Source organism: Leptodactylus fuscus, chromosome 1 (genome assembly GCF_031893055.1).
Source record: "Leptodactylus fuscus isolate aLepFus1 chromosome 1, aLepFus1.hap2, whole genome shotgun sequence".
Classification (NCBI taxonomy): domain Eukaryota; kingdom Metazoa; phylum Chordata; class Amphibia; order Anura; family Leptodactylidae; genus Leptodactylus; species Leptodactylus fuscus.
The window spans coordinates 306841353-306855206 of NC_134265.1; the positions used below are offsets into that span (position 1 = coordinate 306841353).

The window sequence follows — 13854 nt, forward strand, 5'->3', positions numbered from 1 at the left end:
GTTAGTTTTGTCTCTTCACATATCTGTCCTGTAATATTTTCCTCTCTTGTTATTTAGAAGTGTTTTTTTTTTTCTCCAGCAGGAATCTGGTTCTGGAAATTTGAGTCAGAAATCCGATGAAGATGACTTTGTGAAAGTTGAGGATTTGCCTCTAAAACTAACCTTACCTAAGGTATTTATGTTAAGAAAAGCACAATGAAGAGTAAGATCAAATGATTGAATTTTACTGAGGATTTCTCTTACTTGTACGCAGACAGAACTAATGGCTGAGATGGAGAAAGAGGAGCTGAAAAACAATTTATGTGATGAGATCCTGAATATAAATGGCCAGGGGAATGGTGCCGAGGAGCTGGCAGGCGATGCCTTGTCCCTGAAAGAGCCTGGTGAGTTCTCTGGTGTTGCTTTGATCAAATATGTATTATATAGTCAGATGCATTAAGTGTGTTTGTGAGCACAATTTCTATAGTAAGAGTGCGGCACGTAGCTTCAGGTGGCAGTTCTATCAAATATTATCCAGCTCTGTGAGGAGAAAACCCTCCCTGGATAATGCAGCCTGGCTCTTTTATCTCTTTCTGTCCATTCTTCACCCTCCCCTCTCCATAGACCTCATTGGGCCGAGTTGTAAGCTGTAAGCAAAGTATTCTTGAACAGTATTTGAAAATCAAACAGCGACTTAGAGGACCTTTCACCAGCTTCATTTCCTAGCACTTGGTAATGGGTGTCCCTCCACTCATTCCAGTGCAGGTGGAATCTTCTTCTCTAGCCCCTACCATTCTCAATCAAATAGTGTGGTTAGTTTTGGGGCCTTGACCAGGTCTTTGTAGGGACCTGAAGAACGGAAACCTAATCCGCTCAAAAATCACCCAAAAAATGCAGTGTGTGTGTGTGTGTGGGGGGGGTATGATACAGATCTCCGATTAGAGGTGGACAGGGTCAAAGCTCAGTATCACTCCCCTTGTCTGCTCCTGCCGGATACTGCCCGCCTGACAGTACACAGCCTTAATACTATGTGAGGATCCCAAACTAACAGCACTTATCACTTGGGAATGGTGGGGGATGCAGAAGAAATTAAACCCCCCCCCAAAAAAAAAAAAAAAAAAAAAAAACAACAACTTCAAACTGCAACTGTGCTTGAATCGGTAACCTTATTAAATGTTGCAGAGATCTGAAGGTGGTGGAAGGTCCCCTTTAAAGCAGAGTTATTAAATATATTAAGATATCCATCTTTCAGTGTTTCTCTTTAATGAAAAATTCACAGCTGAAGATCAGGGTTGAGGAGTTGGGAGGTGAAACACTAACTCTTTTATTTTATCACATTTCAGCTCCATTTCCTTTATATCAACCTTGTTCATACAGAAGCAGTAAGGCTCCCCTGGATAGGTCACTGCACAGACCTGCACACCAGAAGCTTCTGCAGTGGATGGGGAAGGGGCCTAGTCTGTTCCTATTCAAGTAATGGGCACAGTGCTGTAACCCTGGTCACAGTATAGTGGTGGTGCTGGGGAACTGCAGCCTCACTTATTAGATGCAAGCGTCCATGATTGAAAAAATCCAGCATCAATTCCTTAAATAAAACTTAAAGGGATTCTACCACTAAAACACTTTTTTTTCTAGTTACCACGTCGGAATAGCCTTTAAAAAGGCTATTCGTCTCTTACCTGTAGAACTGCTCTCCGCCGCGCCGTTCGTTCAAAATACCGGTTTGTACCGGTATGCTAATGAGTTCTCTCGCAGTGATGGGGGCGTCCCCATCGCAGGAGCAGCGATGGGGGCGTCCCCATTGCAGCTCGAAAACTCGCCGCCTCTCCGCTCTTCGGTGTCCTCTCCTTGCCTCTTCAGCGTCTGTCGGACGCCTGCGCAGTATGCTCTCTGTTCGACGAAGATTGCCGAACGTACTACGCATGCGCGAAAGTTCGGTGCCCGCACTATGGCTGGGATCGCAATTTCGCGCATGCGCAGTACGTTCGGCAATCTTCGTCGAACAGAGCGTACTGCGCAGGCGTCCGACAGTACGCTGAAGAAGCAAGGGGAGGACACCGAAGACCAGAGAGGCGGCGCTGCGGTCAGTTTTCGAGCTGCAATGGGGACGCCCCCATCGCTGCTCCTGCGATGGGGACGCCCCCATCGCTGCGAGAGAACTCATTAGCATACCGGTACAAACCGGTATTTTGAACGAACGGCGCGGCGGAGAGCACTTCCACAGGTAAGAGACGAATAGCCTTTTTAAAGGCTATTCCGACGTGGTAACTAGAAAAAAAAAGTGTTTTAGTGGTAGAATCCCTTTAACTTTTATTGTGAAAAGTCCTCCGGAGCATAAATCGCTCCATAAAATCAGTTACAGATATTCATGATGGCAGAGCTGAAAAGACGTCTGGCTGATGCGTTTCGGGGCGTTATCGTAGCTCCTTAATCATAGCCTATTATTAGTTGAGCAAGAGCAGCTTTGTTTCTTCTCCCATTTACTGCAGCAGCTGCAGGTGCCCAGAGGTTGTCTGAATAGCCTTTGGGGTCTCTGTTCGCAGTCGCAGTTTTGGCACATGATTTGGGTTTGTCTGATCATACAAAGTTTCTGGAAAGAGGCTGTGGATATGCAGGTGATACATAGAAGACACTTGGCACGTCCTGTTTTGGGCTACCTTTTAATGCCTTACTGTCCAAATGAAAACCTTGAAATGTTTTTGCTGGGATTTAATTTGTGCTTTTCTTTTATTGCAGAAAGTTTTGGAGCCCATTCTGCCTGAAATACACAGATCATATAGTATAATACAGACCTGAAGTTCATGAAAAATCCGCACTATATACCTTCCAAGTTTGAAAGTTCAATAATAATAATAATTAAAAAATAATCTTAGGACACAGCCATTCAGGAACAGCTCTGTTATGTAAGGGATTCTACAGTACTAAAAGTCAGTCCGAGCACTGTTCATTTTCCATGTCCCAATCTCTTGTCTTTGTATGGTTTTCTTTTTGTATATTCAGAATTGTTAGAATGAAGTTCTAAATAAAGTTTTGGCTTATCTGTACTCGCGTTTTGTTTTGTGGAGTCACAATGGCTGCAAACGAAAAACACATTGGTCATGGGCATTATGTCTCATCACCCTGGATGTACCCCATGGACGACATTGGTCATAGTTATAGGGTTCTTGTCACAAGGTTTTAGGCCTTTATAAATAACCAGCATGTGCCAGGGCTCCCAATACAACAACAGGCCACTGCTCCATTATTAAGTTTAGTAACCTTTAACTTTCCAGAGATGAAACCAGGACCCATCTCTTGCACCTTGGGCGCTGCTCTGTTAAGTGGAGGACAGTTCACCGCTGATGTATGTCACTTAAAATGTCCTGACTGTGTCACCTGGGATACACGTCTCATAGGTTTGCCATCACTGATCTATTGATTTGACCTATTCTTAAGATAAACCATCAATATTAGGTCTATGGAGTCCAACACCCAGGATCCCCGCAGATCAGCTATACCGAGACAACGTGGCTCCTAGAGTTTACATGTTGCTCACTTGCCATACAAACTGTAGCAATGGGTATTGGGTATCACAACTCTCCATAGACTTCAGTGGGACAGTACTGCTGTACCAAAACCCACTGCTCTAATTTTGTACGGCGAGTAAGCAGACATGTAAACTATACTGGGAGCCATGTTGTCTTTGTACAGCTAATCTGCTGTACAGGTGCTGGGAGTGTTGTCACTGGCAGAAACTGGAACTCCCCTTTAGGCTGAGGCCACAAGTAGCGGGCATAGTTAAAGGTGTATTCCCACATCGCATACTCACCAGTCTTTACTGCTGTAAAATCTTCTTTCTTCCTGGTTTCTTGCATCATTTGGTGGGCGGGGTTTCAAGTGCAGCCTGCTGTTTAGCTCCGCCCCCAAATTAGCACGTAGCTCCGCCCACCACATGACGTGATCCTATGGGGCGGCTGAAGGGCCTGTGATGTCATCAAAGGTCCTCAAACAACACTATATGCACAATATTGGACTATGAAGTACAGGCAGGAGCAACTCCATTCTGTGTTACATACAGAGACTGCCTGTCTCTGCCATAATGAACACAATTGAATTAGCTAGCCTGATAACTGGGAGAACAGAAGAAATGAAAGCAGCTCCTCTATCTGAGTGCAGGACCTAGGTCACATGGTGTAGACACAGGAATAGCTATCCTTGTGATGGGACAACCCCCTTTAACCCCTTCCCGACATGCGCCGTAATAGTACGGCGCATGTCGGGTCTGTAACTATGGCGGCCGCCATAGCCGCCGGGTGTCTACTGCTTTAAAGGGGTATTCCCACCTCACATACTCATCAGTCTTTACTGCTGTAAAATCTTCTTTCTTCCTGGTTTCTTGCATCATTTGGTGGGCGGGGTTTCACATACAACCTGCCATTTAGCTCCACCCCCAAATTCATGTGTAGCTCCGCCCACCCATATTGGACTATGAAGTACAGGCAGCAGCAACTCCATTCTGTGTTACATACAGAGACTGCCTGTCTATGCCATAATGAACACAATTGAATTAGCTAGCCTGATAACTGGGAGAACAGAAGAAATGAAAGCAGCTCCTCTCCTCTATCTGATAGCAGGGAGCTAGGTCACATGGTGTAGACACAGGAATAGCTACAGACACAGGCTCGCTCCCCTGCACTTAGCCCCTCCTCCCTCCCCCCTCAGAGCAGCAGATACATCACTTGACTCATGAGCAGCTAAGTCAGGGCTGTGGCCACAAAGAATTGAATAAAGTAAGATAGTGGACAATCAAAGCTGTTTTGCTGAAGCAGTGTATTTAGGAAAAGTCTTACATCCACATTAACAAGCAGTATAGATAGGATCCTTGTGATGGGACAACCCCTTTAAGCAGTAGACAACCGGCTCTAATGCCTCCGATCGGTCCCCGGACCGATCGGAGGCATTAACCCCTCTGGCGCCGCGGCTAGAGGCGCCATTTTCCCGGCGGCGCATGGGCGCCGCCATTTTGGCCGGGATCGCCGGCTCCTGGAGCATGCTCCAGGGCTGACGTCCCGTTGCTATGACAGCCGGGAGCCTTGTACAGGCTCCCAGGCTTGTCTGCAAATCCTTTCTTTTGCAGGCTGGTCTATGCAGCCTGCAAAAGAAAGGATGCCTTTTTGCAATGCATTAGCATTGTAATGCATTGCATTAGTGATCAGACCCCCTGGGGTTCAACACCCCTAGGGGGTCTAATAAATGCAAAAAGAAATATAAAAAGAATTAAAAGTTCAAATCACCCCCCCTTTCCCTAGAACACATATAAAAGTAGTTAAAAACTGTGAAACATATACATGTTAGGTATCCCCGCGTCCGAAATCTCCCGCTCTACAAATCTATAAAAATATTTTTCCTGTTCGGTAAACGCCGTAGCGGGAAAAATAGTCGAAAGTGCCAAACCGCCGTTTTTTCACTGTTTTGATTCTGATAAAAATTTGAATAAAAAGTGATCAAAGCAATAACATTTCCCGAAAATGGTAGAACTAAAAAGTAAACTTGGCCCCGCAAAAAAAGACGCCATATGCATCCCCGTACACTTACATATAAAAAAAAGTTACGGCCGTCGGAATATGGCGGCTTTTAGAAAAATATTTTTTTAACACAGTTTTGGAATTTTTTTTAGGGGTCAAAATGTAAATAAAACCATATAAATTTGGTATCCCTGGAACCGTACCGAAACACAGAATATAGGGGACATGTCATTTTGGCTGCACAGTGAACGCCGTAAAACCAAAGCCCGTAAGAAAGTCGCAGAAATGCATTTTTTCTTCAAATCCACCCCATTCTGAATTTTTTTCCTGCTTCCCAGTACATTATATAGAATAATTAATGGTGGCATCATGAAGAAAAATTTGTCCTGCAAAAATTAAGACCTCATATGGCTCTGGGAGCGGAGAAATAAAAAAGTTATGGGGTTTAGAAGGAGGGGAGTCAAAAACGAAAATCAAAAAATGCCATCGGCGGGAAGGGGTTAAAAACCCACTTTAACAACGTCACAGATTTTCCCACAGAGGTTTCTGTAGGTGTAATCGACATGCTGCGAATTTTGCAAATTGCAGCGTTTCCTCGTGTTTTTCTGCAATGTCTGGATGGGATTCACAGTGACTGTAAAATGCCGCCAAGTTTCCGATGCAGCCAAACCGCGGTGTTTGCACCACTTGGGCGCCCGGCTAGGCCTTAAGTATTATTCGTACCATATGACTTGGTCGGTTTCATAGTCCTGAAATACTGTTGTATTTTTTTTATTTTTTGAAGGCTTTTTTGCATCCGTTCCATGTCAGTTTGATGCAGAATGGATGACACTCAACTAGAAAAAACAAGCTGTTTTTTATGGACCGTAAAAAAATTTGACCCACAGATCTCTGTTCTGTGTGTGCCAGAGTGAAAAAATATAGAACATACCCAGTTATTTTTTTACTTTTTTTTTTTATTTTAATTTTTTTTATTAAATGTAAAGAATGTTAAACTGTCATCTCACCACACGTGTGTATAAGCTTTTAGGGCAGGGGTGTCAAACTCCTTTTTGCAAACTCCATACTGGTGCCCCCCCATAAGTAATGCTGTTACCTGTGGGGCACCTATTACAGTAATAGTGCCCACACACACAAACGTAGGCAATGCAAAGAACTGTGCACAGTAGTAGTGCCCTTATAGAGTTCACCCCCCCCCACACACCCACTATTACTGTAAGTGTCCATTCACACGGAGGAAAATGGTGAGGAATATGATGTGGAATTTCAGTGCTGAAAGGAAAGCCTCCCATTGACTTCATTCATTGCTAGCAGAAAAAGGAACCCATTGAAGTCAATGGGAGGCTTTTTTTTTTTTTTTTTTCTTATCGCTGAAATTCAACACCAAATTCCTCACTCATTTTCCTCCATGTGAATGGACCCTAATAGTGCTTTGATAGCGCCCTTACACACACACACACACACACACACACACGTACGTACGTACTGCTATTACCTGTGGGTGGCAGTACTACAGTAACAGTCCCCCTTCCCCCACATCCTATTCAATGCTATTTAGCACTGTATAATGATATGCTACTTGCTCTGCAGACACAGCTGGTGGGACATTCTTTGGCTAGAGTTCTGCGTGCATCTTCTATTTTCCTCCCAGAACTTGGACCTGTAGCCTATGATACCGTGTCCTAGTCTATGGACAGAGCAGGTCCTGCTGCCACATCACTGCAAGTACAATAATTGTACAGTTCAGAGCACGAGGGGATATTTAGAGGTCGCAGCTTAGGGGGAACTTTGCATTTACTGTCTGCACCTGAATTGGCCACCAGTGCTGCCCCCTCAGGGACCTCCTCTGCCGTGGGCCTTGTGCCTGACACCTGTCCCTTAGGGTATATTCAAGAACAACAGATTTGCTTCTGAAACCTCAACTGAAAAGCCATTCCATTCTTCTGCATAAGGGTTGTATGGTGGTATGCTGGGCAAATCTACAGTTCAGATGAGAATGGAGCGCTCATGGGAATTTGGGTAACAATTCTGCAACTTGTGAATTTTACCCTTTATGTGATGGATGGGATCAACTCAATGATCTAGAGCACATTGGGCTGTAGCAGTAGAGTAATAAGAGTTCTTTGGCATAAGGTGCATTGCAAAGGCAGATGTGGTGTCTGAAAATATGGAGTCCACGGAAACGCAGTGTCTGTTGTTGCAGATTTTGCTGCATGTTTTTTTGCCAAACTCGGGCGTAGCTTGAAAAGGAATGGAAAATATAAAGGAAGCTCTTACACATTCCCCTTCTGTTAAAGCTGCTCCTGACTGACTAAAAAAAAACCAAAGCAAAAGACTGGGCATAGATAACCTTTAGGGAAATTTACAATGGGGACTTTATGCAGATATCCTTTAAAGAAATATCCTGCAGTGTAGAGAGAGTCTGAAGTCAATGTACACTTCTCTATGGTCATTTTGTAACCTAGAATAATATCTAGCTACGGTATATCTGTGGACATGCTTTATAGTGCTGCGGGCTGTCACATCTCTCAATATGGCACCGACAGGGGGAAAGAAACTTCTAACATAAGCCTGGAGACTCGGGTAATAATAACAGCAGGTTACCTACTGCAAAGTTCCTGGCACATATCCAGCTACAATATATAAAATCGCATCACAGTACATGAGATTTCTACAAGTCTCATCCATATACTGTGACCAAAATCCGCAGTGAAGAGTGACCTGTGCTGTGGACTTGTAACTTATTGCAGGTAGTTTCATCTGCAGAAGGTTTGCAATTGCAAAGATGAGATGTTTTTTGGCAGATTTTGGTATGGCACCTTTCACACAATTTCTGATGGTACTTATTTTTATCTGCCTTTTTTTTTTTTTTTTTTTTTTTTTTAACCTTTTATCTCTCCTGCCCGAGAAGGTCCAAGGGTTAAACAACATATTTCTTCTAACAGATTGTTAAACACAAGACTTAAGTTCCATACAATATATTCTAGCCAAGGGGTTTGGAGTGTCTTGTGTATAGTGAGTTTCACCAAATGTTATATACGAGGGGGTACCCAAAAGTTTCCAGAAAAGTTGTTTTTGAAGCGTGTATATTTTTTTGTACAAAATTCCTTCAAATCTGTTTCAAAGTCCTCTCCTTTAGCGGCAATACACTTGTCAAATCTCTTCTGTCATTGTTCACAACATTGTTCACATCTACTTTGATGTGTGCAAGCACGTCGGCGAAACGCTTCCCTTTGAGGTTCCTCTTCATTCGTGGGAATAAAAAAGTCACTGGGAGCCATATCGGGTGAATAGGGTGGGTGGGGCAAGACAGCCATGGTCACCAAGATGGCGGTGTGGGCTGGGGCATTGTCGTGGTGGAAAAACCAATCACCAGACTGCCACATTTCGGGCATTTTTACCGCATACTGTTACGCAACCTCTTGAGAACCCCCAAGTAGAACATCTGGTTGAAGGTCTGACCTGTTGGAATGAATTCCGAGGATGGCGTCTTCCAGTGGCTTGATTGTTGTTTGGTTTCCAGGTTGTAAGCATAGCACCAAGACTCATCTCCTGTAATAATTTTAGAAAAAAATTCTGTGTCTGTTTCGGCATGTTCTTTCATGGCCACGGCATGTTTCGATGCGACGCTCTTTCTGTTGATCAGTCAAGAGCCGCGGCACAAACTTTGCAGCGACCTGTGACATGCCCAAATCCTCAGATAAAATACGCTAAATCGAGCTCCAGACAAGTCTTCGAGTTCCTCAATGATTCGTCGTCGATCTTCACGCACGAGCTTGTTGATTTTTTTGGACACTTTCGTCCGTTCGGGAAGTTGACGGACGTCCGTAACGCGGTTGATCATCAATTGACATTTCACCATTTTTAAAGCAGGTGAACCACAAGTAAACTTGAGCTTGACACATAGCGTCATCCTTGTAAGCGGTCTTCAACATTTGAACGGTTTCTGATGCTTTTTTCCCGAGCAGAAAGCGAAACTTCACAGCCGCGCGCTGCTCATAAAACTTCTCCATGAAGAAAAATGACGGCTGGACGAAACAGCTTTTGCAAGAAAATTCACTGTGGGTAGACGAAACCTTCTGCATCAATGCCACTTGGCACACTGACTGAGAAGACGTGGTTGAACAAATAACTAGCTGCAGAATCGCATACTACGAAAACTGCGCGCGCAGCAGCCTCATTCTGGAAACTTTTGGGTCCCCCCTCTTATTGTGCATTATTTTACCTATTTGGTGGCCTCTCGTAAAACTGAATATTCACAATAAAATTTGATGCCAGGTGAGTTTATTAAACACAGTGAAGTTGTGCGAATACACAAAAATAAGTGAAAGAAAACGTAACAAAAGTCCATGATCATGCAAAAAGAATAAACACAAGTTCATCGAGATGATTTGATCCGGGTTTATGTAAAGGACGTGTCACTCAAACGCTGACTGGAACATTTGTTGCCCGATTTTGATGTACATTTCTCTTTCATCTTCGGTCATGAATGCCACCAGGCTTGGGTTTTCACTGACCTCGCTGTACACATGTGGCTGGCCACCTACCATGACCACTGGGTCATCGGCTTCAGCCTCCTCCTCCTGCTCGACACTGCTCATAGTCTTCCCCGCTGCTGGCTTTGTGCGTTTTCGGTCTTCATCGGACTCGCTGGTATCACTTTCTGAATCACTTTTGGTAATTTGAGTGACAACTGGATCAGATCTGGATTTCATTTCATGGATTAAGAGAGTCCTTATCACTTCATTGTCAGCGCCAGTGTCCTTATTGGCATTATCTTCCACGTTCTCCGGTTCTTCAGGTACTTTGGATACAGAAATGGATCAAATAAATGTATTAAATTCACAGAAATGAAAACGATGAACAAAGTAGGGAATGATATTGTGCTGAGAGAACCAATCCAACCTCTGCATTCATATTCTAACATGAACAAGACAACAAGGTCTACATTATAGGGGATGGAAGGAAAGCAGGACAAAAATAGAACTTGAAGTTCTAGAGAAGTGGGCCTAGAAGACTAAAGGTTGGATTGGCCCTTCCTGAGATATCTGTATTGTAGTGCAGTTGTATAACAGAACATGAGGACAACTTGTGTAGATAAAGATTTCCTAGTGGTGAAAGAATATACGGGCAAGTTAAGTGCCTAAAGCCCCATTATCCTAGTCACCACCACCATGTTTCTGTAGAGGCACCAGTGACTTCAGTCTCTTCTCACAATACTCACAGGGATTAGACTTGATTTCTTCGGGTTGGTCTTCAGCCACAGACACAGTACTTTCCTTCATCCACACCGGCTGCTCCTTCCCCTTCTTTTCTTTTACTTTTTTAAGTTCAGGCTCGTTGACATTAATGGTGACATTTTGGACATACATGTTGTCCCCTGAAGTTCTGTTTGCCCATCTGCCCTGGATTCCTTGCATATCAATAGCTGACATGTCAGAACTCTGTTCACAACTAAAGTAAATGGGCTTGAATTATGAAGAGCAGCCACCAGAATGTGAGAAGATTTGTTTAGTAACCATCATATATCATTGGAGGACACAGTACCATGGGTATAGGTGCTGACAATAGAAAATAAAGCATTGGCTCTACCCAATTGGGCTGTACCCTCTCCTCAGACAGGAAGTCAATCTGTTTTGATTGAGCCTAGTGTCCAGGTTACGGGAGGTCCTCCACATTAGTTGAACCCCCCCTGTATTTGTTAGCAGTCTGGAAGCTAGGGTATCCCTGCACAGGCCTGTGTCTTTCCTCACTGACAGTCACACTGTCCCCCTACTTGTCTGTAGCCGCAGTTTGAGTGCAAGTTTACCAAAGTAGTGACCTTGCGAGCACCCAAAAACAATCGGACGGGTGGGTATTCTTCACTCCCTGGACAACCCTCCTTTGCTAGGCCCTACATTATTTGGGGATACCTCATGGGCCTGTTCCTGGTCCTCTTCACCCTTTGGGATCTTTTGCTATAGGTCTCCTATTGAGCCCACCTGTGGAGCTTGCAACCTGATTTAGTCTTGAAGGCCTTGCTCATTGCCCTTACCTCTGCGATTATCACGCTCTCTTGGGCGACTAGATTGTCTAGCTTTCAGATAGAGCCCTCTCTCCCTCCCCAGGGCTAGGGGGCTCTCCAGCCCCTTCTTTAAGAGTTGGATAACATGGAACCTTAGAAGCTTGATGGCCCCTGCACACACTATTATGCCTCATAGTGGCCCCTGCACACACTATTATGCCTCATAGTGGCCCCTGCACACACTATTATGCCTCATAGTGGCCGCTGCACACACTATTACGCCCTATAATGACCCCTGCACACACTATTAGGCCCCATTGTGGAACGCCCATAAACAATTATTATACTCTATTATACTCTGAGGTATAATAATTGCAGTGTTGGGGTTTGCGGACCCGCGGTCTCACTAACCGATACCCTGTTCCTGCTCACAATGGCTCGGCTTCCCATGAGCAGTAGCGGGGATTGGTAAATAAATAGGGCCCGGTACCTGCTGGGGTTACTCAAGCAGGTAACGACCTATTAACAAAAAAAAAAAAAAAAAACAGGGCCTGGGACATCAGACCCTGTGGCAGCTGCAACCACGGTATTTACACCACTGGATGATTATGACATTATGATAGCTATTGGTACTATACATTGCCTGTTGCAGTAATTGTTATATGAGCTGTCCCTCAAATTCAAGAACTTTAAAACTTCATTCACACACTGCTTGGACCTTGGCAGTGCTAGGGTGGCAAACATCAAGCCTGGAATGATAGTGATGTGGCCACTACATCCGGTTTAGGTTTTCATTATAGTTACTTGATGCTTGTATCATGGCTAATATGATATGATCATTATACTGTCAATATGGCCAATGAATTGATATATTCATCATGGCTGATGTTAATATATAAGAATAGCGTATGACATAGTATATATGTTAGAGATGCTTTTGTAGAGTTTACTGTGGCAGGGAAAGCGGTGATGGTCTGGTCAATGCCAGTAAGCACTTACCTGTTTGCAAGCTCTGGGATATATGTTGGCTGCGGCTCCAGCAATTCACCTGGGAGCACAATGTCTTCTGTCTCTTGGAGAAGCAGAAAAATTGGTTCAATCTGCTCGTTGAATTTAGCAAGTAATGTCCTGGCGTCTCTTTTGGGAATCGATGAGAAGTCTTCTTCTACTTCAGCATTGCAGTAAGTACAGCGAAAGAGCTCTGCACAGAAACAGAACGAATGCATTATAGATGATCTGTGACAATATCAGGACAAGCAGGTCCCCTGGACTGATATACTACATGGAGCATAGGTAGAGTCACATAGCCATAAAAAGAGTATGCGTTGCCCATGTATATGTGGCCATCATGGCCTACAGTGTGATCTGTACATCTGCCCCTACTGAGCAGTACAAGGAGGATTACTGTGTCTGCTTATTAAATATGGGCATCCATGTGTCGCTTCAGTTTGCCATTCAAGTGTACGAGTCTGTGAATGAGCCTGGAATAGATCCTGCTCCATATCTTGAGTGTAAGAGGCCACAGAAATGAACGGGTCTGTATACCATCTGTAATTACTGATAATACGCGTGTATGTATTTATGATATTGGACATATGGGATGTCCAGGATCAGAAATAATCGCCGCTTTATTCCAAAAACAGCACCATACCTGTCCATGTGTTGTGTGCGCTGCTATAAATCTTCCCCATTCACTTCAGTGGAACTCAGCTGCAATAGCAGATATGACCTGTGGACAGGTGTGGCGCTGTTTTTGATGGAATTCTGGTGAAACCCCATAAATTAAGGAATCACCTGACAAAAATGTATTAGCCAAAAAGTTCTCCTATAAGGACAAACCACTGATTTGTGACTATAACCACTATTACAGAAAACACAACCTAGAAAAAAAAATGGCAGACTTCACATGTGACAATTACCTGTGAATGGGTCAAACAGCTGGTTCACCTCGAGGTCGGAGTAGGTGCTGTGACACCCGGGACACTTAAAGGAAGCCCTTATGGTGGATTCTCTCTCATCCGACTCAATCTTGCGGCGAACATGATCCAGTTTATACTTGACCACATCTACTAGCACTTTGTAATTGATGTAATAGTAGTTGTGCTTGGTGCTCTTGCCATTGGAGCCGGTTTCTATACGCATGCGACACTTGATGAATTTGTCAGCCTTTAAGGTGTTGAGGATTCCTCGGAGCTGCTTCTTTTCAAACTTGAGGAGCAGAGCGATGTCATCCTCCTTGACACAAGGATACCTGATGAGCACATCCAGGGTCAGAGAATGTTCTAGGCCATAAAAGCCACGCACCATGTACTTGGCCAGTCGTTTTAGGGCAGCGGGAACCTCCGTCATGGTGTCTTGGTCTCCCAT

The 13854-nt window shown here is 44.2% G+C and overlaps 2 protein-coding genes across 6 annotated transcripts in view; one reads left to right on the forward strand and one right to left on the reverse strand.

The window, feature by feature from the left end:
• PCM1 (pericentriolar material 1) overlaps positions 1–3006 on the forward strand; it is a 75257-nt gene extending 72251 nt beyond the window's left edge. For 4 of the 5 annotated variants that reach the window (XM_075258771.1, XM_075258767.1, XM_075258768.1 and 1 more), the window contains 3 exons: positions 80–172; positions 254–383; positions 2716–3006. In XM_075258771.1, coding sequence (XP_075114872.1) covers positions 80–172; positions 254–383; positions 2716–2741 — 249 coding nt within the window. In that variant the 3' untranslated portion in view covers positions 2742–3006. The remainder of the gene's footprint in view (positions 1–79; positions 173–253; positions 384–2715) is intronic. The other variant, XM_075258769.1, reaches the window with a different exon arrangement.
• Positions 3007–9901: 6895 nt separating this feature from the next.
• LOC142195887 (general transcription factor IIE subunit 1-like) lies at positions 9902–13854 on the reverse strand. The gene is made up of 4 exons (XM_075265982.1): positions 13407–13854; positions 12487–12688; positions 10708–10937; positions 9902–10287 (listed from the first exon to the last, which is right to left on the reverse strand). The coding sequence occupies exons 1-4, from the start codon at positions 13852–13854 to the stop codon at positions 9902–9904; spliced, it is 1266 nt and encodes a 421-aa protein (XP_075122083.1).

Coding starts and splice junctions, on each gene's coding strand:
- LOC142195887 (XM_075265982.1), bottom strand. CDS start 13,854: ATGGGAGACCAAGACACCATGACGGAGGTTCCCGCTGCCCTAAAACGA. Junction 10,938..12,486: donor ATCCCAGAGCTTGCAAACAG/GTAAGTGCTTAC, acceptor CATTTACTTTAG/TTGTGAACAGAGTTCTGACA. Junction 10,288..10,707: donor AGAAATCAAGTCTAATCCCT/GTGAGTATTGTG, acceptor CTGTATCCAAAG/TACCTGAAGAACCGGAGAAC.